At 43.2% G+C, this 24,043-nt stretch overlaps 1 protein-coding gene across 1 annotated transcript in view; it reads right to left on the bottom strand.

The window, feature by feature from the left end:
- Positions 1–23,040: 23,040 nt before the first annotated feature.
- LOC138797032 (bifunctional heparan sulfate N-deacetylase/N-sulfotransferase 3-like) overlaps positions 23,041–24,043 on the bottom strand; it is a 172,215-nt gene continuing 171,212 nt past the window's right edge. Inside the window, exon 14 of the mRNA XM_069976806.1 lies at positions 23,041–23,386. Within this exon, the coding sequence (XP_069832907.1) occupies positions 23,267–23,386 (120 nt within the window). The 3' untranslated portion in view covers positions 23,041–23,266. The remainder of the gene's footprint in view (positions 23,387–24,043) is intronic.

Here is a 24,043-nt window from a genome sequence, read left to right on the forward strand (position 1 = left end):
CACATATCACCACATATATCACCACACGTATCACCATATATTATCACCACACATATCAACCGATATTATCACCACACATATCACCATATATTATCATCACACATATCACCACATATATCACCATGCATATCACCATATATTATCACCACACATATCATCACATATTATAACCACACATATCACCATATATTATCACCACACATATCACCACATATCACCAGACATATGACCACATATTATCACCACAGATATCACCATGTATATCACTACACATTTCACCATACATATCAACACATATATCACCATACATTTCACCACACATATCACCACACATATCACCACATGTTATCACCATACATATCACCACATATTATCACAACACATATCACCACATATTATCACCATAAATATTTCTACATATTATCATCACAGATATCACCACATAAATCACCATACATATCACCATATATTATCACTACACATATCTTCATATATTATCACCATACAAATCACCACACATATCACCACTTTTATCACTACATATATCACCATACATATCACCACATATATCACCACATATTATCTCCATACGTATCACCACATATATCACCACATATATCACCACACATATCACCAGCCATATCACCACATAAATCACCACACATATCACCATAGATATCACCCTATATTATCACCACACATATTACCACATATTATCACCACACATATCACCTCATATTATCACCACACATATCGAGTCGATTCGATCCCGAACGTTCGGTATTTGATAAGCTGGGGCTGCCGAACTTGTATAAAGCTCTAATGTGGTCTGGAAAACATGGATACAGCCAATGACTATATCCATGTTTTCCACATAGCCCTAGGGCTTTATCCGAGTTCAGCAGCCACCGCTAATCAAATACCGAAAGTTCGGGTCGACTTCGAGCATGCTCGAGGTTCGCTCATCTATAATCACCACATATTATCACCACACATATCACCGCATACACTGCCGTTCAAAAGTTTGGGGTCACATTGAAATGTCCTTATTTTTTAAGGAAAAGCACTGTACTTTTCAATGAAGATAACTTTAACCCCTTTGTGCTGCAGCTAGTTTGGGCCTTAATGACAAGGCTAATTTTTCAAAATCTGACCTGTCTCACTTTATGCTCTTATAACTCATTGATGCTTTAACGTATGCTAGAGATTTTGAGATTGTTTTTTCGTCACGTATGGCACTTTATGTTAGTGGCAAAATTTGGTCACTACCTTGTGTGTTTTTTGTGAAAAACATCAAAATATCATGAAAAATTTAAAAATTTTGCATTTTATGAACTTTGAAATTCTCTGCTTCTAAAAAAAGAACATCGTAGCACATAAATTAGTTACAAAGTCACATTACCAATATGTGTTATTTATTCTGGCATAATTTGGTAAACATATTTAACTTTTTTAGGGTGTTATGGGGCTTAGAAATTTAACAGCAAATTATCACATTTTCGTGAAAGTTTCCAAAACTGTTTTTTTTAGGGACCAGTTCTTTTTTTAAATGGATTTAGAAGTCTGGTATTCTGAAAACCCCCATAAGTGACCCCATTTTGGAAACTACACACCTCACAGAATTCATCTAGGGGTATAATGATCATTTTGACCCCACAGGGGCTTGAGGAAAGTATTCACAATTAGGCAGTAAAAAAATGGAAAATTACAATTTTCCAATAATATATACGTTTAGATTAAAGTTTCTCATTTTCAAAAAAAACTTGAGAGAAAAAGCACCCCAAAATTTGTAACGCAGGTTCTCTGGAGTACAAAGGTACCCCATATGTGAGCGTAAACCACTGTATGGGCACACAGCCGGGCTCAGAAGGAAGGGAGCGCCAATTAACTTTTCCATTGCAGATTTTGCTGAAGAAGTTTCTGAGCGCCAGGTGTGTTTGCAGTGCCCCTGTAGTGTCAGCAGAGAGAAACTCCCCCATAAGTCACCCCATTTTGGAAAGTGCACCCCTCAAAGAATTCATCTTGGTGTGTGGTGACCATTTTGACCCCACAGGTATTACAGGAAAGTATTCAAAAGAAGACAGTAAAAATTAAAAACTCGAATTCTTCCAATAATATGTTCGTTTAGTTTGAAATTTCTCAATTTCAGGAGGAACAAGAGAAAAAAGTACCACAAAATTTGTAACGCAGGTTCTCCTGAGTACAATGGTACCCCATATGTGAGCATAAACCACTGCATGGGCACACAGGAGGGCTCAGAAGGGAAGGAGTGACAATTAGCGTTTTCAATGCAGATTTTGCTGCAGAAGTTTCCGAGCGCCAGGTGTGTTTGCTGTGCCCCTGTAGTGCCATCAGAGTAAAATCTCGCCATAAGTCACCCCATTTTGGAAAGTGCACCCCTCAAAGAATTCATTTTGAGGTGTGGTAAGCATTTTGACCCCACAGGTATTAGAGAAAAGTATTCAAAATTACACAGTAAAAATGAAAAACTCAAATTTTTCCAATATTATGTTCTTTTAGTTTGAAATTTCTCAATTTTATAAGGAACAAGAGAAAAAAAGTACCCCAAAATTTGTAACGCAGGTTCTCCTGAGTGAAAAGGTACCTCATATGTGGGCATAAACCACTGCATGGGCACACAGGAGGGCTCAGAAGGAAAGGAGCGCCAATTAGCTTTTTCAATGCAGATTTTGCTGAAGAAGTTTCTGAGCGCCAGGTCCGTTTGCAGTGCCCCTGTAGTGCCAGCGGAGTAAAATCTCCCGATAAGTCACTCCATTTTGGAAAGTAAACCCCTCAGAGAATTCATTTTGTGGTGTGGTGAGCATTTTGACCCCGCAGGTATTAGAGGAATGTACAGTATTCAAAAGTAGACAGTAAAAATGAAAAACTCGAATTTTTCCAATAATATGTTCCTTTAGTTAAAAATTTCTCAATTTCACGAGGAACAGGAGAAAAATGTCACCCCAATATATGTAACGCAGGTAGAACGGTACCCCATATGTGGGCATAAACCACTGTATGGGCACACAGCCGGGCTCAGAAGGGAAGGAGCGCCAATTAGCATTTTCAGTGCAGATTTTTCTGAAGAAGTTTCTGAGCACCAGGTGCGTTTGCAGAGCCCCTGTAGTGTCAGCAGAATAGATTCCCCCCAAAAGTCACCCCATTTTGGAAAGTGCACCCCTCAAAGAATTCATCTTGGTGTGTGGTGACCATTTTGACCCCACAGGTATTACAGGAAAGTATTCAAAAGAAGACAGTAAAAATGAAAAACTCGAATTCTTCCAATAATATGTTCGTTTAGTTTGAAATTTCTCAATTTCACGAGGAACCCCAAAATCTGTAACACAGGTTCTTCTGAGTAAAATGGTACCTCATATGTGGGCATTAACCACTGTATGGGCACACAGCAGGGCTCAGAAGGGAAGGAGCGCCAATTTACAGGAGCAAAACTGCAGCTAGTAATGGTTATTAGAATAGCGTAGTTACTAAAATAAAATAAAAAAAATTAGATTACAGGTAATGCGGGGTGGTTACGGACAGTCTGGGGTGGTTATGGGCAACCTGAGGTGGTTATAGGTAATCTGGGGTGGTTACGGACAACATGGGGTGGTCACGGTCAACCTGCTGTGGTTACAGCAACCTGGGGTGGTTACAGGCAACGTGGGGTGGTTCTGGGCAACCTGCAGTGCTTACAGACAATCTGGGGTGGTTACGGGCAATGTGGGGTGGTTACGGATAAACTGAAGTTCTTAAAGGCAATCTGGGGTGGGTACCTGTAATCTGTCATGGTTACCGCAATCTGGAGGGGGTCATTGGCAATTTGGGGTGGTCAGAGGCAACGTGCGGTGGTCAGAGGCAACCTGCGGTGGTCAGAGGCAACCTGCGGTGGTCAGAGGCGACATGGCGTGGTCAGAGGCAACGTGGCGTGGTCAGAGGCGAAGTGGCATGGTCAGAGGCGACGTGTGGTGGTCAAAGGCAGCGTGCGGTGGTCAGAGACAACGTGCGGTGGTCACGGGCAACCTACTGTGGTTACGGCAACCTGGGGTGGTTACAGGCAACGTGGGCTGGTTACGGGCAACGTGCGCTGGTTACAGGCAACGTGGGCTGGTTACGGGCAACCTGCTGTGCTTACAGATAATCTGGGGTGGTTACGGGCAACGTGGGGTGGTTACGGGCAACCTGCAGTGCTTACAGACAATCTGGGGTGGATACGGGCAACCTGCAGTGCTTACAGACAATCTGGGGTGGTTACGGGCAATGTGGGGTGGTTACGGATAAACTGAAGTTCTTAAAGGCAATCTGGGGTGGGTACCTGTAATCTGTCATGGTTACCGCAATCTGGAGGGGGTCATTGGCAATTTGGGGTGGTCAGAGGCAACGTGCGGTGGTCAGAGGCAACCTGCGGTGGTCAGAGGCGACATGGCATGGTCAGAGGCAACGTGGCGTGGTCAGAGGCGAAGTGGCATGGTCAGAGGCGACGTGTGGTGGTCAAAGGCAGCATGCGGTGGTCAGAGACAACGTGCGGTGGTCACGGGCAACCTACTGTGGTTACGGCAACCTGGGGTGGTTACAGGCAACGTGGGCTGGTTACGGGCAACGTGCGCTGGTTACAGGCAACGTGGGCTGGTTACGGGCAACCTGCTGTGCTTACAGATAATCTGGGGTGGTTACGGGCAACGTGGGGTGGTTACGGGCAACCTGCAGTGCTTACAGACAATCTGGGGTGGATACGGGCAACCTGCAGTGCTTACAGACAATCTGGGGTGGTTACGGGCAACGTGGGGTGGTTATGGGCAACCTGCAGTGCTTACAGACAATCTGGGGTGGATACGGGCAACTTGGGGTAGTTACGGGCAACCTGCAGTGCTTACAGACAATCTGGGGTGGTTACGGGCAACGTGGGGTGGCTACGGGCAACGTGGGGTGGTTACGGATAAGCTGAAGTTCTTATAGGCAATCTGGGGTGGGTACCTGTAATCTGGCATGGTTACCACAATCTGGAGGGGGTCAGAGGCGACGTGGCGTGGTCAGAGGCGACTGAAGTGAAGTGAAACTGAAGTGTTTATAGGTAATCTGGGGTGGGTACATGTAATTTGGGGTGGTTACAGGCAATCTGGAGGGGGTCACTGGCAATTTGGGGTGGTAACGGGCAACGTGCGGTGGTTACGGGCAACGAGCGGTGGTTACGGGCAACGTTCGGTGGTTATGGGCAACGTGCAGTGGTTACGGGCAACGTGCAGTGGTTACGGGCAACGTGCTGTGGTTACGGGCACCGTGTGGTGGTTACGGGCAACGTGCGGTGGTTATGGGCAACATGCGGTGGTTACGGTTAATCTGGGGGGGTGGGGTTAGGGGTAATTTGGGAGTAAACTGCAATTATTACTATAATAAAAAGTGCGTGTTTTATTTTTTTGTATGTTTGTCACTTTTTGTACTTTATACATTCATTTTCACTATATTACTATGATTACTGTGATATTTTCTATCACAGTAATCATTGTTCAGTGACAGAGACCAAATTGGTCTCTGTCACTTTAAATTTTCAGAGTTGGCTGGTTGTGGAGAGCATGCGCACTTCATAACCAGCCAGGACGCCGAAAAGGAAGGAGCTCCAGGATCAGGTAATGTATAAGGGGTAGGGGGGGGGGGGTGACGGGAGGGTGACTGGGGGGGTGGGGGGCGACTTTGGGGGGACGGACACATCACTTTTTATCCCCTGTCACCAATCATTCATGGTGACAGGGGATAAAAAGTGCCGGGAGCACATGGTACAAGCGATCAGCGGTATATAGTATATACCACTGATCGCTTGTACCGGGACCCCACAGGGGGGTCCCCGATCACTGCCCCATGCTCTCCGCTACCTCCGGTGGCGGAGAGAACGGGACTTTGATTTATTTTCACTTTTCCATCACTGTGAACAGACATAAGTCTGTTCACAGCGATGGCGGCGGCCATCTTGGAAATGATGGCCACAGGGGGAGGGGGGTTAGTGATCGCCCTACTAGGGGGGGCTGATCTGAGGTCTGGGGGACACTTATTTCATCTCCCCCCACCATGGATTCACGGTGGGGGGAGATGAAAAGCAGCAGCGGCATCGGTAATCCCTGTTACCGACGGCCGCCGCTATAACGTTAATAGCGGCGATCGTCGGTAATGGGGGGGGGGGGGGCGGGACGGACCCCACACACTGCCCCAACCCCTTAGATACCTCCTGTAGCTGGGGGGATGGGGTGGGGGCCTTCCCGGCCCCGCAGCCTTATTCTTTGCCATCACCGTAAAAAGCTGATGGCAGCAGAATAAGGCCCCTTAGTGACGGCCGTAAAAAGCCGTATCGGCGGTCACTAAGGGGTTGAACTAGTCCTAACTTTAAACAAATACACTCTATACATTGCTAATGTGGTAAATGACTATTCTAGCTGCAAATGTCTGGTTTTTGGAGCAATATCTACATAGGTGTATAGAGGCCCATTGCCATCAACTATCACTCCAGTGTTCTAATGGTACAATGTGTTTGCTCATTGGCTCAGAAGGCTAATTGATGATTAGAAAACCCGTGTGCAATCATGTTCACACATGTGAAAACAGTCTAGCTCGTTACAGAAGCTACAAAACTGACCTTCCTTTGAGCAGATTCTGTTTCTGGAGCATCACATTTGTGGGGTCAATTAAACGCTCAAAATGGCCAGAAAAAGAGAACTTTCATCTGAAACTCGACAGTCTATTCTTGTTCTTAGAAATTAAGGCTATTCCATGCGAGAAATTGCTAAGAAATTGAAGATTTCCTACAACGGTGTGTACTACTCCCTTCAGAGGACAGCACAAACAGGCTCTAACCAGAGTAGAAAAAGAAGTGGGAGGCCACGTTGCACAACTAGGCAAGAACATAAGCACATTAGTGTCTCTAGTTTGAGAAACAGAAGCCTCACAGGTCCCCAACTGGCATCTTCATTAAATAGTACCCGCAAAACACCAGTGTCAACATCTACAGTGAAGAGGCGGCTGCGGGATTTTGGGCTTCAGGGCAGAGTGGCAAAGAAAAAGCCATATCTGAGACTGGCCAATAAAAGAAAAAGATTAAGATGGGCAAAAGAACACAGACATTGGACAGAGGAAGACTGGAAAAAAGTGTTGTGGACGGATGAATCCAAGTTTAGGTGTTTGGATCACAAAGAAGAAAGTTTGTGAGACGCAGACCAAATGAAAAGATGCTGGAAGAATGCCTGAATCCATCTGTTAAGCATGGTGAAGGTAATGTGATGGTCTGGGGTTGCTTTGGTGCTGGTAAGGTGGGAGATTTGTACAGGGTAAAAGGGATTGTGAATAAGGAAGGCTATCACTCTGCAACGCCATGCCATACCCAGTGGACAGCGCTTGATTGGAGCCAATTTCATCCTACAATAGGACAATGACCCTAAACACACCTCCAAATTGTGCAAGAACTATTTACAGCAGAATCAGGCAGCTGGTATTCTATGGGAAATGGAGTGGCCAGCGCAGTCACCAGATCTGAACCCCATTGAGCTGTTGTGGGAGCAGCTGGACCGTATGGTACGCCAGAAGTGCCCATCCAACCAATCCAACTTGTGGGAGCTGCTTCTAGAAGCGTGGGGTGCAATGTCTCCAGCTTACCTCAACAGATTAATAGCTAGAATGCCAAAGGTGTGCAATTCTGTACTTGCTGCAAAAGGTGGATTCTTTGACGAAAGCAAAGTGTGATGTAAAAACAATGTTATTTCACATACAAATCATTACTTCTAACCTTGTCAATGTCTTGACTCTATTTTCTATTCATTTCACAATGTATGGTGGTGAATAAGTGTGACTTTTCATGGAAAACACAAAATTGTTTGGGTGACCCTAAACTTTTGAACGGTAGTGTATATCACCACACAAATCACTATACATATCACCACATATTATCACCACACATATCACCACATATTATCATCATACATATCACTACATATTATCACCTCACATATTACCACATATATCACCATACATATCACTACACATATCACCACACATTTCACCATACATATCACTATACATACCACCACACATATCACCACATATATCACCACACATATCACCATACATATCAATACATATTATCACAATACATATCACTACATATTATCACCACACATATCACCATACATATCACCACATATTATCACCATACTGTACATATCACCATATATTATCACCCCACATATCACCACATATTATAACCATACATATCACCATACATATCACCATATATATCACCACACGTATCACCATACATATCACCACATAAATCACCACATATATCACCATATTATCACCACACATTTTACCACATATTATCACCACACATATCACCACATATTATCACCACACATATCACCACATATTATCACCATAAATATCACCACATATACCACCATACATATCACCTCACGTACCAAAATACATATCACCACATAAATCACCACATATATCACCATATTATCACCACAAATATTGCCACATATTATCACCACACATATCACCATATATTATCACCACACATATCACCACATATTATCACCACACATATTACCATATGTTATCACCACACATATCACCACGCATATCAACACATATATCACCATACAAATCACCACACATATCACCATATATATCACCATACATATCACCACACATATCACCATACATATCTCCACATAAATCACCACACATATCACCATATTATCACCACACATATTACCACATATTATCACCACACATATCACCATATATTATCACCACACATATCACCACATATTATCACCACACATATCATCACATATTATCAACATACATATCACCACATATATCACCATACATATCACCACACGTATCACCATACATATCACCATATATATCACCACCACATATTATCACCACACATATCACCACATAAATCACCACATATATCACCATATTATCACCACACATATTACCACATATTATCACCACACATATCACCATACATATCACCACATTTATCACCATACAAATTACCACACATATCACCATACATATCACATTAATCACCACACATATCACCATATATTATCACCACACATATCACCATATATTATCACTACACATATCACCATATATTATCACCACACGTATCACCACATATATCACCATACATATCACCACATATTATCACCAAACATTATCACCACACATATCACCACATATTATCACCACACATATCACCATACATTATCACCACACATATCACCACATATTATCACCACACATATCACCACCATATATATAACCACACATATCACCACATATTATCACCACATATATCACCATACATATCACCACATATATCACTCCACATATCACCACATATCACCATACATATCACCACATATCATCACCACACATATCACCACATATTATCACCATACATATCACCACATATATCACCACACATATCACCACATATATCACCATACATATCACTACACATATCACCACACATTATCACCACACATATCACCACACATATTACCATACATATCACCATATATTATCACCATACATATCACCACATATTATCACCATACATATGAAAACATATTCTCACCATACACGTGACCTTTAGGGATGAGCGAACTTTTAAAAAGGTTCGCTTTGGTTCGATCCGGCGAACATTCGTGAAGTTCGGATTCGTACGAACCGAACCTAAAACAAACTTTGCTATAACGGCTGAATAATTGCAGCTACAATAGTGGGAGTCTGATAGGGTATAGTTACGTTTAGTTGCAGTTGCCAAGGTGTAAGTGATTACACGGGACATAGGACACAAAGTGGGATGATGTCCTTGACGCCTGCTCACAGTGTTGCGTCCTCAAAAGGGATCAACAATTGGCACAACAGCACTGGGGTGCACGGTCTTGGACACCAAGATGCCCAATGAGTCGCCAACATTTGTCTACACAACTGTGCAGTGATGGGACAGACGATGGGACTTTTTTTATTTTTGGGACACTGATGTCCCAAAAGCTGTCACATTACATTTTTGATTAGGCAGCACCCAGGTATATCTGAGGAGACTAATTTAAGGTCTCACCCTAACAGGGGTGAGGTCACACATCTTGATATTCACAGAAAACAAGGATACAAGTGATTCTAGGAGTAATAATCCCTTGTATCCTGGTCTATTCTGTGACAAAAGTACAATTTTGCATCGCCATTGTTATTTTTACCAGATTCGGTCTACCACTTTTGAGGGGATTGTAAGAGATGCTATACTGGTGTATCTTAATGAAAATGATCTTATGACGCAGCACCAGCATGGATTTATGAGGGATCGGTCCTGTCAGACTAATCTGATCGGCTTCTATGAAGAGGTAAGTTATAGACTGGACCTGGGGGAGGCTGTGGATGTTGTGTATCTGGACTTTTCAAAGGCATTTGATACTGTGCCGCATGAAAGGTTGGTCTACAAAATGAGGATGCTGGGACTTGGGGAAAACGTATGCAAATGGGTAAGTAACTGGTTGTGTGATAGAAAACAGAGGGTGGTCATTGATGGAAAATATTCAGATTGGGTTTTAGTTACTAGTGGGGTACCACAGGGGTCAGTGTTGGGTCCACTTCTTTTGAATATTTTTATTAATGATCTTGTAGAGGGGCTACAGAGTAGAATCTCCATTTTTGCAGATGATACTAAACTGGGTAAAGTAATCAGTACAGAGGAGGATAATATCATATTACAGAGGGATTTGGAGAAGCTAGAGGCTTGGGCGGAGAAATGGCAAATGAAGTTTAATGTGGATAAATGTAAGGTTATGCATTTGGGCCATAGAAATAATAAGTACAGTTATGTGCTAAATAATAAAACACTGGGTAAAACTACTTCCGAAAAGGACCTGGGGGTATTGGTGGACAGTAAACTCAACTTTAGTGATCAGTGCCAGGCAGCAGCTGCCAAGGCTAATAAAATAATGGGGTGCATCAAAAGAGGTATAGATGCTAAAGATGAGAACATAGTTTTGCCTCTTTATAAATCACTAGTCAGACCACATATGGAATACTGTGTACAGTTTTGGGCACCGGTATATAAGAAGGACATAGGTGAACTGGAGCGGGTGCAGAGGAGGGCAACAAAGGTCATTAAGGGAATGGGTGGGTTACAGTACCAGCCAGGACAGGTTATCATGCTTGGGGTTATTTACGCTAGAAAAAAGACGTCTTAGGGGCGATCTGATCACAACGTACAAATATATGAATGGACAGTACAGAGATCTTTGTAGTGGTCTTTTTACTCCTAGGTCTGTAACAATGACAAGGGGGCATCCTCTACGTCTAGAGGAAAGAAGATTTCATCATCAGCATCGACGCGGGTTCTTTACTGTACGAGCGGTAAGACTGTGGAACTCTCTGCCACATGATGTTGTCATGGCCGATTCATTAAATAAGTTCAAGGGAGGCCTTGATACTTTTCTTGAACAATATAATATTACAAGTTATGGGCATTAGATTTCTGGTGATACGTTGATCCGGGGATTGTTCTGGTTGCCATTGCAGTCGGGGGGGGGGGGGGGGGGGGAGTTTCTCCCTGTGGTGGGGCGGTTGTCTTCTGCCCCATAGGGGTTTTTCGCCTTCCTGGATCGACACAGTAGGATTCTCCTAGGTTGAACCTGATGGACTCTTGTCTTCTTTCAACCTTGTTTACTATGTTACTTTCTCAAAGTTCGGTCCATCCCGAACTGAACTTTTCCCAAAGTTCGTAACGAAACTGGTTCGTAACGGTTCGGTTCGCTTATTCCTAATCACCACATATTTTCACCATACATATCACCACATATTATCACCGCACATATCACCACATATTATCACCATACATATCACCACATATTATCACCACATATATCACCATACATATCACCACACATATCACCACATATTATCACCGCACATATCACCGCACATATCACTACACATATCACCACATATCACCATACATATCACCACACATATCACCTCAGATATATATCATCTTAGACTTAACCCTTAGAGGATTTAAATTTTTGCGTTTTCGTTTTTCCCTCCTTGTGCTTTATAGGCCATAGCACTTGCATTTTTTCACCTAGAAACCCACATGAGCCCTTATTTTTTGCGCCACTAATTGTACTTTGCAATGACAGGCTGAATTTTTACATAAAGTACACTGCGAAACCAGAAAAAAATTCGAAGTGTGGTGAAATTGAAAAAAAAAAAAGCATTTCTTTTATTTTTTTTTATTTTTATTTTTTGTTTTTACGCCGTTCGCCCTGGGGTAAAACTGACTTGTTATATATGTTCCTCAAGTTGTTTTGATTTCAACGATATGTAACATGTATAACTTGCATTGTATCTGATGGCCTGTAAAAAATTAAAACCATTGTTAACAAATATATGTTCCTTAAAATCGCTCCATTCCCAGGCTTACAACGCTTTTATCCTTTGGTCTATGGGGCTGTGTCAGGTGTCATTTTTTGTGCCATGATGTGTTCTTTCTATCGGTACCTTGATTGTGCATATGCAACTTTCTTGATCGCTTTTCATTACAATTTTTCTGGATTTGATGCAACCAAAAATGCCCAATTTTGCACTTTGGGATTTTTTTTGCGCTTACACCATTTACCGTGCGAGATCAGGAATGTGATTAATTAATAGTTCGGGCGATTACGCATGCGGTGATACCAATTATATTTTATTCTTACTTTTACACTTATACTAGAAGCCCCCATGGGGGACTATAAGCACCCTGATCTCTCATACAGATCTATGCTGCATAGATATGGAGCATAGATCGATCAGATAGGCACATTGATTGCTTCCGGCTGCTGCAGCCGGAAACAATCGAGTGCTGACCTGGGATCAGCGCCATTACGGCGCAGACCCCGGACAGGGTAAGATGTGTGGATCGCTCCTCCAGGACAATGTCCAGAAGGAGCGATCCACCCCACTAGACACCAGGGAACGGCTGCATTAAGTAATCGGATGCAGCTGTCAACTTTGACAGCTGCATCCGATTACTTTAGTAGCGGGCACGGTCCAATCGCCGTGCCCGCTACTAAAGTAATAGCCGCCATCCAGGGCTACGAGCGGCACCCGGGACCACGTTGGTTCAGAGCACGGCCCCGCTTTGAACACATGGAGGCGGCCCTGGACGTCGGGTACGTCCGGGGTCACCTAGGGGTTAATGAATTAATGCTTGAAGTGTCACTGTCATCATAAAAAATATGTCATACACACATGTCAAAAGTTTTGATCGGTCCGGGTTTGAGTGTTCACACCTGTACCAATCGGGAGAATACTGTACTCAGCACAGACCCGAATTATAATATAACACAGAGCAGGGAGCGCTGCAGCTCTGTCTTCTCCCAGCTCATTCTCCCAATCAGTACCGGTGTGAACACTCAGACCCCAACCGATTAAAACGTTTGACTTGTCTCCTATCAGATGACTAGATCTTTGGACAATGGGCCATGTATGTATAGGAATATAGGCCCCATACTGTGAATAACAATCACTTCTTTGGCTCCTTCAGTTTCTTTTTATCAGAGACCATTTTATTGCAGCAAACAGACAGGTTTAACCCTTACACTGCCTGCACAGGTAACCGGTCCATGAGTTGCAGGAAGGCAGTGAAAGGTTTAAACTGTCAGCAATACATAAATGCAAGTTACTGATAAGGAGAAACGAGGGAATCCAGAGAAAGGAGCTGACACACACACACACACACACACACACACATCCAGACCCTGCTCTGCCCTGTCCCATACGCACACACACACACACACACACACACACATCCATCCAGACCCTGCTCCTGCCCAGTCCAACACACATCCATCCATCTATAGTGTCCTATGCGTGACGCCGAGAAAAATTACAATGTCCCTTTGGTGGTATGTGGTGATATGCTGAAGGTATTGTGTTGCTGGGTGGTGTAGTGCAACTTTAGGGCTCACCTTCTGGAACCTTCCTGTCACGGTGGGGTCCGAGGGTGCAGGGGCCCTTGTCTTCTTCAGCATACATGCAGAGACATATAATTTTTAATAAAAGTCTTACGCAATAGCGGTGAAAGTATATCAAGACTTTACTTGAAGGATAACTATATACAACCCAATACAGGGGCATCTGATGGCTTGATCAGAGTCCTTAGCTTCAGGGGGAGGGTTACCTTGGTTACTATAGCTTAGACTTGGTGGATAAATAGGATTTCAAAGAGACAGACCTGTTCCAGAGACTTTATAGCTTTCCACCTTTATAAGGTATGTGTGAATAGGTACTTGAAGTTACTGAAGAGACTTGAAGCTGTCAACACTCACTATCATGTAGGAGGAAGACGCATGGACACGCATGGACTTGGAAGCCAGGAAGATGTGGACGGTGAATAGGAGACCCTCTATCACTTCACCAATCCGACAGCAGGCACTAATAAATACAGAGGATGTCCTGCTGAGACTTTGAAGACACGTATTAGTCCTTATGACTGACTGGAAACAGGAAGATGGAGTCTGACAGGATTATAGAGGTGACGTAGGGAGGTTAGATGTGACTCTGGCAATGACAAGACCGCACAGCCCTTCTGGGTAAAAGGTGGGCGGAGCTAGCTTTCCCCTGGCCAATCACTAGAGTGTGATAGATTGCAGGGGAGGAGCACTGATCAAGCTCAACACTTGTATTATTAGCGATTAATATATAACCACATATTAAATAAATACATAGCAGAAAACAATACCACTACAAGAGAGCTAAGGAAGAACAGCAAATACATAGGCCCGAATACAGACTGTCTAAGGTTGCCAATAGCAACAATACATCTCCAGACGCCTGACAATAAATACCGTTCTGGGTCATTACACATCCAGACCCTGAGACTAAATCACCATGTAGGCCCAGCCTTGGACAACGATCCCACATAGCAATGAATGCATGCGGCTAAAACCGTGTACCGCCTAAATTCACCAGTAGCTGTTGCTGTTTCAACTGACATTGTGTGGCTATTGGTAAATGCTTGGATGTTCATTGCTATGTAGGAACACAGCCTAAGGCTACGTTCACACATAGCATTTCATTAGCGCTACTTAATAGCCCTATTTTACAGCAATTGCACAATTCACAGCAAAATACCATTATTTAGCGCTAATTAAAAGCTATGTGTGAACATAACCTTAAGAGAACATGGTAATGAGGGTTCTCTTACTAGGTTTCAATCAGGTTTTGCTTTTTGTTACTCCTACGTCCCTAAAAATGAAATACGAATTAATCACAATGTACAGTATATGTACCTGAGAATGGATTTCCTATCAATCTGCATATTCCCGTTGTTTAGGAGAGCAGAGCAACGCCATTCAGAAACAAACAGGCACTTGTTTTATCATTTTAGCTACGCTACCCTAAAAGGGTCCAGTTTCCAAAATGGGGTCAGTTTTGGGGGGTTTCCACTGTACTGGTACCTCTGGGGCTCTGCAAAGGGGGCATGGTCCCAAAAACCATTCTTCCAAAGAAAAAAAAAAAAACGCTTTAAAAGCCAGAAAAGGAACCCTGCAGTGTGAACATAGACCAGTTTATTTCCACATATATGGCAATGCTCTACCTGCTTAAAGTGACTCTGTACCCACAATCTGACCCCCCCAAACCACTTGTACCTTCGGATAGCTGCTTTTAATCAAAGATCTGTCCTGAGGTCCGTTCGGCAGGTGATGCAGTTATTGTGCTAAAAAACAACTTGTAAACTGGCAGCCCCGTGCCAAATGGGAGTATCTGTGCCCTAACTTTGCACCACTCCTCCGTCCCTCCTCCCCACCCTACTTATCATTGAGAATGCTCCAGGCAGATTGCCTCCAGGCAATTAATAATGCTTTAATTTGTATAGCGCCAACTGATTCCGCAGCACTTTACGTAGTTTGTTAATTTTGGCTTCTGTCCCCATTAGGGCTCACAATCTAAATTCACTGGGAAATCTGGGAAGAAACCCGGAGGAAACCCACGCAAACACAGATAGGACATACAAACTCTTTGCACTTGGTGGGATTTGAACACAACACTACAAGGCTACAGTGCTGACCCCCAAGCCACCACTAAGCCAAGGTAATATTTTGTGAGAATAAAAAATATTTGAGCTAAAAATGCACATGATTTGTAAAAAAAAGAAAAAAGTTTATTTTCATGTGCCTATGCTAAAATATTTCCTCAAACACCTATGGCAGGGGCATCAAACTCATTGCCCTCCAGCTGTTGTAAAACTCAGCCTGTATATGCCTATGGTGGACACTGGGGGGCAGGACATGGTCATATTCTCCTTCATGTCAGCCACCTTATGGACAGACTCACCACAGAGCAGGACAGCACAGCCTGGAGGAGGGGAGTCTCATTATAGCTCTATGAGGTACACAGGAAGCTGCTGTCAGTATATACAGTGAATACACTTACTAATAAGGTACACTGAGCAATTTTACTATAAAGTGGCCAACCCCTTTAAGAAACACAAATGGGATATAATGGCAATTTTTTTTGGCTTATTCAACACACATTACAAAGTTCTATAACTTTGTAATGTGTTTAAATAACCGGTCTGGCCCCCTTCCCCCACTTTCAAGCCCCCCCCCCCCCGGAAGTTAAAGAAAGTATACATTACCAATTATGGTCGTCACCGTCCTCTTCTCCCGTGCGCCATCTTGTGACGACATCAGAGCCGGGGGGCCAGGTCTTCTTCCTCCTCCACGTCTTAATGGAAAGTGAATGGGAGAGAAAAGGCGGCTGGTGCACTTGCGCACCAGCAATCTTATTATTGGCTGGAACGCATCATATGGCTTCTAGCTTGCTCAGCCCTGATTGGCTGAGCTTGCTGGAAGCCATGTGATGCGCTCCAGCCAATGAAAAGGCTGCCGATGCGCAAGCCCACTAGCAGCCTTTTTTTCTCCCATGGACCCGGGAGTGAGAGACATCGATGGACCGCGGACGGAGGTGACAGAGAGGCGTACGGCGGGCGAATCGAGTGGCGATCGTCACCGGAGGGATGGTGAGTATGGTGTCTGTGTGTGTCTGTGGGTTTTTTTTTTCCGGGTTTCTTGGGAATTGTCCTTTAATAGGAGAAATTTTACAGCCCACTACTTATAAGTTCTGAAAAACAACATTGGGGTCAGAATACTTGACGAACACCTTGATACATTTCTTGAGGGGTGTAAGTTTCTAAAATGGAGAGGTTTTAAGGATGTTTCTGTTGGTAACCAAGGCCTTTTCAGGCTTGAAACTGTGTCTGCAAAATGTCCAAAGAAAAAGGAGGCCCCTAAATTCACAAGGTACTTACTTATATAAGAAGAAAAATCCACGGCACTCAAAATAATGCAGAAGTGATAGTTTATTATACAGTGATTGAAAAAGGTTGTATACTCCGACCAGTATGAAATATATAAGCAGTAGAGATCGTGACTATAAAGCGACTATAAAGCGAGCTTTCGGCCCTTCCCGGGCCTTCCTCAGGCTAGTAGATCTCTGTAATGAATGAACACGGTATAAATCCAAAGTGTACATAACATAGGGAGTATACACAAATAAGTCAAATGGAAATGAACAATAAAATAGATAGGAGGTTTGACAATATATAGGACAAAACATATATACATATATATACAATGAGATGCAGAGGAGCTAGTAAATGGCAGTTAACACATTGCATCCAGATAAACGATCCTACTAACTGATCAGCATATAGGCTAGAGAGAGTACAAGGTAGGTATAGAGAGACAAAAATAGGGTAGATGGTAACTAGCACATGTAGAGGAGATGGTATATAGACCCAGGAGAAAGGACAAAAATAGGGTGGGTAGGACATGGATAACAACATAAAGGTAGGGACTATAATAACATAGTGTATGACTAGAAATCAGGATAAGATGGAGGTAAGGGGAAATGGTAAGGATGGTAAGAATGGAGAGGGTATAAGGATATATATGTAAGATACAATAAGGGAAGCTCTGAGGCAAAAGAAGTAGAGGGCAAGTATGAAGACAAACACCATCCTGGATAGAACATGGAAGGCACTGTGGAGGTAAGCAATGGAAGGAGCTGTAAATGAAATACTAGAAAATGCTAGTATGTGTATGTAGAGACTTACCACTAGAAGTGCATGCGTCCGAGATCCAGGTGGAGTGTGGGCTGAAGCGGCCGTGCGCGCTATAAAAGCCGCACTTCCGGGGTCACATGATCGCGCGTCTTAGTCACGTGGGTACGTGCGTCTGACGTCATCGCGCATGGCGCGATATGCGCTAGAAGGAGGCGGAACTAGAGTCTATGGCGCTGTATGTGATCGAACTGAGGGCAAGCAGTATGGGCAAAAGAACAGAGTGGAAAGAGAATGTAGTAAACGGAGTATATGGGAGCCTACAAGAAATGATGAATCAATGATGGATGAAAACACAGTGTGTGTGTGTATAACAATAGATATACTGACAGGTGGAAAGTGAAAGGACCATGAAGAATAGGCTGGGGGCTGGAATTAGATAGAGGAAGCAAATAAAGCTCCCAAAGCTCCCATATACTCCCGTTTACTACATTCTCTTTCCACTCTGTTCTTTTGCCCATACTGCTTGCCCTCAGTTCGATCACATACAGCGCCATAGACTCTAGTTCCGCCTCCTTCCAGCGCATATCGCGCCATGCGCGATGACGTCAGACGCACGTACCCACGTGACTAAGACGCGCGATCATGTGACCCCGGAAGTGCGGCTTTTATAGCGCGCACGGCCGCTTCAGCCCACACTCCACCTGGATCTCGGACGCATGCACTTCTAGTGGTAAGTCTCTACATACACATACTAGCATTTTCTAGTATTTCATTTACAGCTCCTTCCATTGCTTACCTCCACAGTGCCTTCCATGTTCTATCCAGGATGGTGTTTGTCTTCATACTTGCCCTCTACTTCTTTTCCCTCAGTGCTTCCCTTATTGTATCTTACATATATATCCTTATACCCTCTCCATTCTTACCATCCTTACCATTTCCCCTTACCTCCATCTTATCCTGATTTCTAGTCATACACTATGTTATTATAGTCCCTACCTTTATGTTGTTATCCATGTCCTACCCACCCTATTTTTGTCCTTTCTCCTGGGTCTATATACCATCTCCTCTACATGTGCTAGTTACCATCTACCCTATTTTTGTCTCTCTATACCTACCTTGTACTCTCTCTAGCCTATATGCTGATCAGTTAGTAGGATCGTTTATCTGGATGCAATGTGTTAACTGCCATTTACTAGCTCCTCTGCATCTCATTGTATATATATGTATATATGTTTTGTCCTATATATTGTCAAACCTCCTATCTATTTTATTGTTCATTTCCATTTGACTTATTTGTGTATACTCCCTATGTTATGTACACTTTGGATTTATACCGTGTTCATTCATTACAGAGATCTACTAGCCTGAGGAAGGCCCGGGAAGGGCCGAAAGCTCGCTTTATAGTCGCTTTATAGTCACGATCTCTACTGCTTATATATTTCATACTGGTCGGAGTATACAACCTTTTTCAATCACTGTATAATAAACTATCACTTCTGCATTATTTTGAGTGCCGTGGATTTTTCTTCTTATGGATGTACATGGTTGAAGAACCATAACCCACTGAGCACCAACCAAAAAACGAGAGGTGTGCAACACTAATTTACCCTACATTAAGGTACTTACTTATGTCTGAGGTCTGTGGTCGAGTAGCATCTCATGTGGCCCCACTACGTTCAGGGACCGCACTGTGTGTCACTATTGTAGTCATGCTGTAAGCTGCATTGGTCATCGCCCAATATGATGTAGACCTATAGATACTAATGCTGTTAGGCTGAAAGACTGTATAGGGAAAGCCAGTTGTCAGTATGTTCATACATTTTAGGAGAAAAACTCAGCATTAAGAAAACATAGAATAGCCATTTCTTGGGTAATACAGTATATCATAAAACAGATAGGACAGGAGAGGTGACAGGTCATCCTTAATTGTTATGTATTCTGCCTGTGACAGCATCTGATCAGTGTTGTGTCCCTCTGTATAGTTTGCTGTGTGATAATTCTCTGTTGAATGTCTTTGTAGATATCTGACCACTATATTGTCACTGTATGGTGGTGTCATTAGTTATATTGGCCCTTCCATTGTAGTATAGTGTCTGTGATTAGGTGTGCGCCTGTCCAACGAGGGAGGAAGGAAGGAATCCCTTTTATTCCATTTTTTTTTCTTGAATGTGATGTGTCTTCTCCCAGTTTCCAAGGACTGGATCCAGCTTTTTCAGGCACCCGGAGGGGAGCAACATGGAGCTCAAAGGCAGCCGAATGATAAGCCAACTGCCAAGCTAACAAAGCACTTTGCCTCGTATATACTGTGAATTTACTGATCTCTAACCAAAATCAGCAATTTTCCATATAGATCAATGCAATACTACCAACACATTCAATTGGCGATTTGCTAGTGTTCAGAAAAAAAAGACAAATTTGATCAGCTCTCCTAGAACACCATTCACACTAGGCAGGAAGGCAGGAACACGTTTCTATGGCTGAAATTGCAAACACAGAAAAACACAGAAAAATAAAACAGCTCACCGCAATAGCAAGATACAGACCCACTACAGACATGAAAATAGTTAAAACCAGCCCCCCCCAACTGCCAAAAAAAAATTCCCACAAAATTAATGAGGCTCTTGGTTACCATTTGCAAACAGTGTAAACCACCCCACCACGATAAGGTGGCCTCATGCTCGGGGGAGGGGGGGGGGGCAGACCCTACAATGCCTATTGTGGCGGGGGGGTTGTTACACGGTTTGCAAATGATAACCAAGAGCCTCATTATTTTTGTAGGGATTTTTTTTTAGCACTTGGGGCTGCTTTTAACTATTTTCATGTCTGTAGTGGGTCTGTATCTTGCAATTGCAGTGAGCTGTTGCATTTTTCTGTGTTTTTGGTGTTTGCAATTTTTAGCCATAGCAACATGCTCCTGCCTAGTGTGAATGGTGTTCTAGGAGAGCTGACCAAATTTGTCTTTTTTTCTGTGTTCCAGATGGGGTGAGTAGCTGCCTCTACTTTGTCGCGTACTCCACCCATCCCACCCAGGTGGGGTAATTACTTTTGCCGGTATAAGATGGATCTTGCATGCCCAGAGCATAGGCGTATTTCATGTCATGGAGAGGCCATAGTACAGTGAAGGGTCTGCCCCGAGCATGAGGCCACATTATCGTGGTGGGGTGGTTTACGCTGTTTGCAAATGGTAACCAAGAGCCTCATTATTTTTGTGGGAATTTTTCTTTAGCAGTTGGGGGGCTCTATCTTGCTATTGCGGTAAGCTGTTGCATTTTCTGTGTTTTTTTGTGATTTGCTAGTGTAGCCTGTCTATGGCAAGAAATAGATAGGCTTCTTGTAATCACATTGTGGGGAAGCCGGGCTGACTCTTAAACCACTAAGACCTAGACTCTAACTATCTAAATGCCACTGTCTGCATTGAAAGTTTAAATAGTTAAATAGAGCTTGGTCCATGTAGGCTACTAATGATGAGTGTCAGCTGCTAAAACCAGCTAGAGACTGCTAGGTATGGTGAGAGATTTTTTTTTTTTATGGATAGATAGATAGATAGATATTTGAGAAAAACATGTCAACATCATAATCATATATTATTTCTTTCTATAGGCAAATCAAGACCATTAAACCACTTTATCAAGGAGTTTAGGAAGAAAGGTTTAATTTAAAGAGTGTCTAGTGTGCAAACCTGATACAAAACAATTTCTATGACTGTATAATAATGGATAGAAATTACTTGTTTCGAAACAACTCATACAATATAGTGCTAGACATAGGAATGGTCACTTAAATTGCTTACAGGAATGGTATCGTTTTGCATAATACTGGCAGTAGAGACACTGAAAGTAACCAGTTTGGTATAACAAATGAATTAGCAGCATACAACATGCTAGATTAATGTACCCATAGTATCAGCATGTATCATATAGAAAAACATGTTGTCATATCATCAATATCTGACATAGAGTTTTATTAACGTAATAAAAATATTTATTGTAAAATTAGATGGTCAAGTGACATGTTCAGATTTAAAATGAATTAAAGGAGAATTCTGGTGGATTATAAAATCCAGCAGCCGACAGGGGCAGGGGGGGAAATTGACTACAAGTACTGACTTACCTCTCCCTGTGCCTGTTGTGAGCAGCGAGGCTGGCCTTGGGACCCATGCCGAGCTCTAGGTTCTCTGAAGCTGACACGTCATGTCCTGGCTGATAGACTGGCTGCTCAGCCAGTTAGTGACTTGGGCGGGATGCCATTCCTATAACTGATTGGCTGAACGGCCAGTCCATCAATTGGGACAGGCCTTTATCCCCCCGAGTCGTGACGTCAACAAAACTAGGGGGAAAATGCCTTATGGTGGAGATTGGGGAGAGGGAAGTTAGTACTTATAATCAATTTCCCCACTGCCCCTGTCAGCTGCAGGATTTTATACTCTGACAGAATTCTCCATTAAAGCAACTCTGTACCCATAATCCTCCCCTCCCCCAAAACCGCTTGTACCGTCTGATAGATGCTTTTAATCCAAGATCTGTCCTGGGTTCAACAGAATGCAGTTGTTGTCCTAAAAATACTTTCAAACTTGAAGCCCTGTGTCAAATTGGTGTGGCCTAGCGTGTCTGTGCCCTAGGCCTGCACCACCTCTCCATCTCTCCTACCCACCCTCTTCACCATTAGGAATGCCCCAGGCGGGAACTTTTCCTAATCATCACTTGTCTGAACACTGCACATGTGCTGGATCGTAAGGCCCATGTGCAGTATTCAGGAGGGATGGAGAGGCGGTGCAGGCCTAGGGCACGGACCCTCTAGGCCACGCCAATTTGGCACAGGGCTGCAAGCTTAAAAGTTTTTTTTTTTTTTGGACAATAACTGCATCACCTGCTGAACCTAGGACAGATCTTGGATTAAAAGAAGCTATCTGACGGAAGTGGTTTGGGGGAGGGGCAGATTGGGATTATTAATGTGAAACTCACAGATTCTCACGCCGTGTAAAGAGTGGAAGCTCTCATCTGCCACTACTGTGCTCCACAAGAATATGATGTAATCCACATGCCAGCATATGGTGAACTGGGCTTGTTTTCCCCCCCAAACATGTGAATATAAGCAACTTTGAATAGATACTAAACAATAGATACTAAAAGTCCAGTGGTCTCTGTGCTATCTGATTTTCTGCAGTTCTTGTCTCAGCCATGACGGAAGAGGTTGACCAAGTCTGTGTAAAAGTTTTGATAATTCCACGTTGTGATCTTGGTAATAATTTGACAAGAAGGCTCTGCACTAAAACAAAAGAATATATATATACACATGAGTTAACATTACACATACTTAAAGGTTACATCCACATTTGCATCCGTTTTTATAGCTACAATGCAACATTGGATATAGGCAGGATTAAAAATATCATAACAATTTGTGTGTGCGGATCCTATGCAGACTTATGAGTATCTATGAGGATATGCTCCTACTCTGGACAGTTCCTGTCTCGGATAGAGATGCCAGCACAGAGCACTGTGTAAGCCTGGAAAGAAAACACCTTTTCCTGCAAGGCATACAGCAGCTGATAAGTATGGGAAGACAAGATTTTTAAATAAAAGTAAATTACAACTCTATAACCTTCTGAAACCAGTTCATTTGAAAGAAAAACATTTTCACTGGATTACCCCTTTAGGCTATGTTCACATTTTGTAAGAGACCGACCATTCCGTGACCCGGCCAGGTCACGGAACCGCCGGTCTCTGAAAAGATCATCTCGGCCGGTACTGCATAATTATGCTTAGCCAATAGTTATGCTCAGCCAATCGTGGCTGAGCAGGTGATGACACGCTAGGGGGGGGGCGGTATGAGGGAGCGGTCAGGCCGGCCTCCTGAAGATGACGTTTTCGACCCAAGATGGCGGCCGGGGTCAACAGTGATTGCGTGAGTATAATGCACCAC

This window comes from Dendropsophus ebraccatus, chromosome 7 (genome assembly GCF_027789765.1).
Source record: "Dendropsophus ebraccatus isolate aDenEbr1 chromosome 7, aDenEbr1.pat, whole genome shotgun sequence".
Lineage (NCBI taxonomy): Eukaryota > Metazoa > Chordata > Amphibia > Anura > Hylidae > Dendropsophus > Dendropsophus ebraccatus.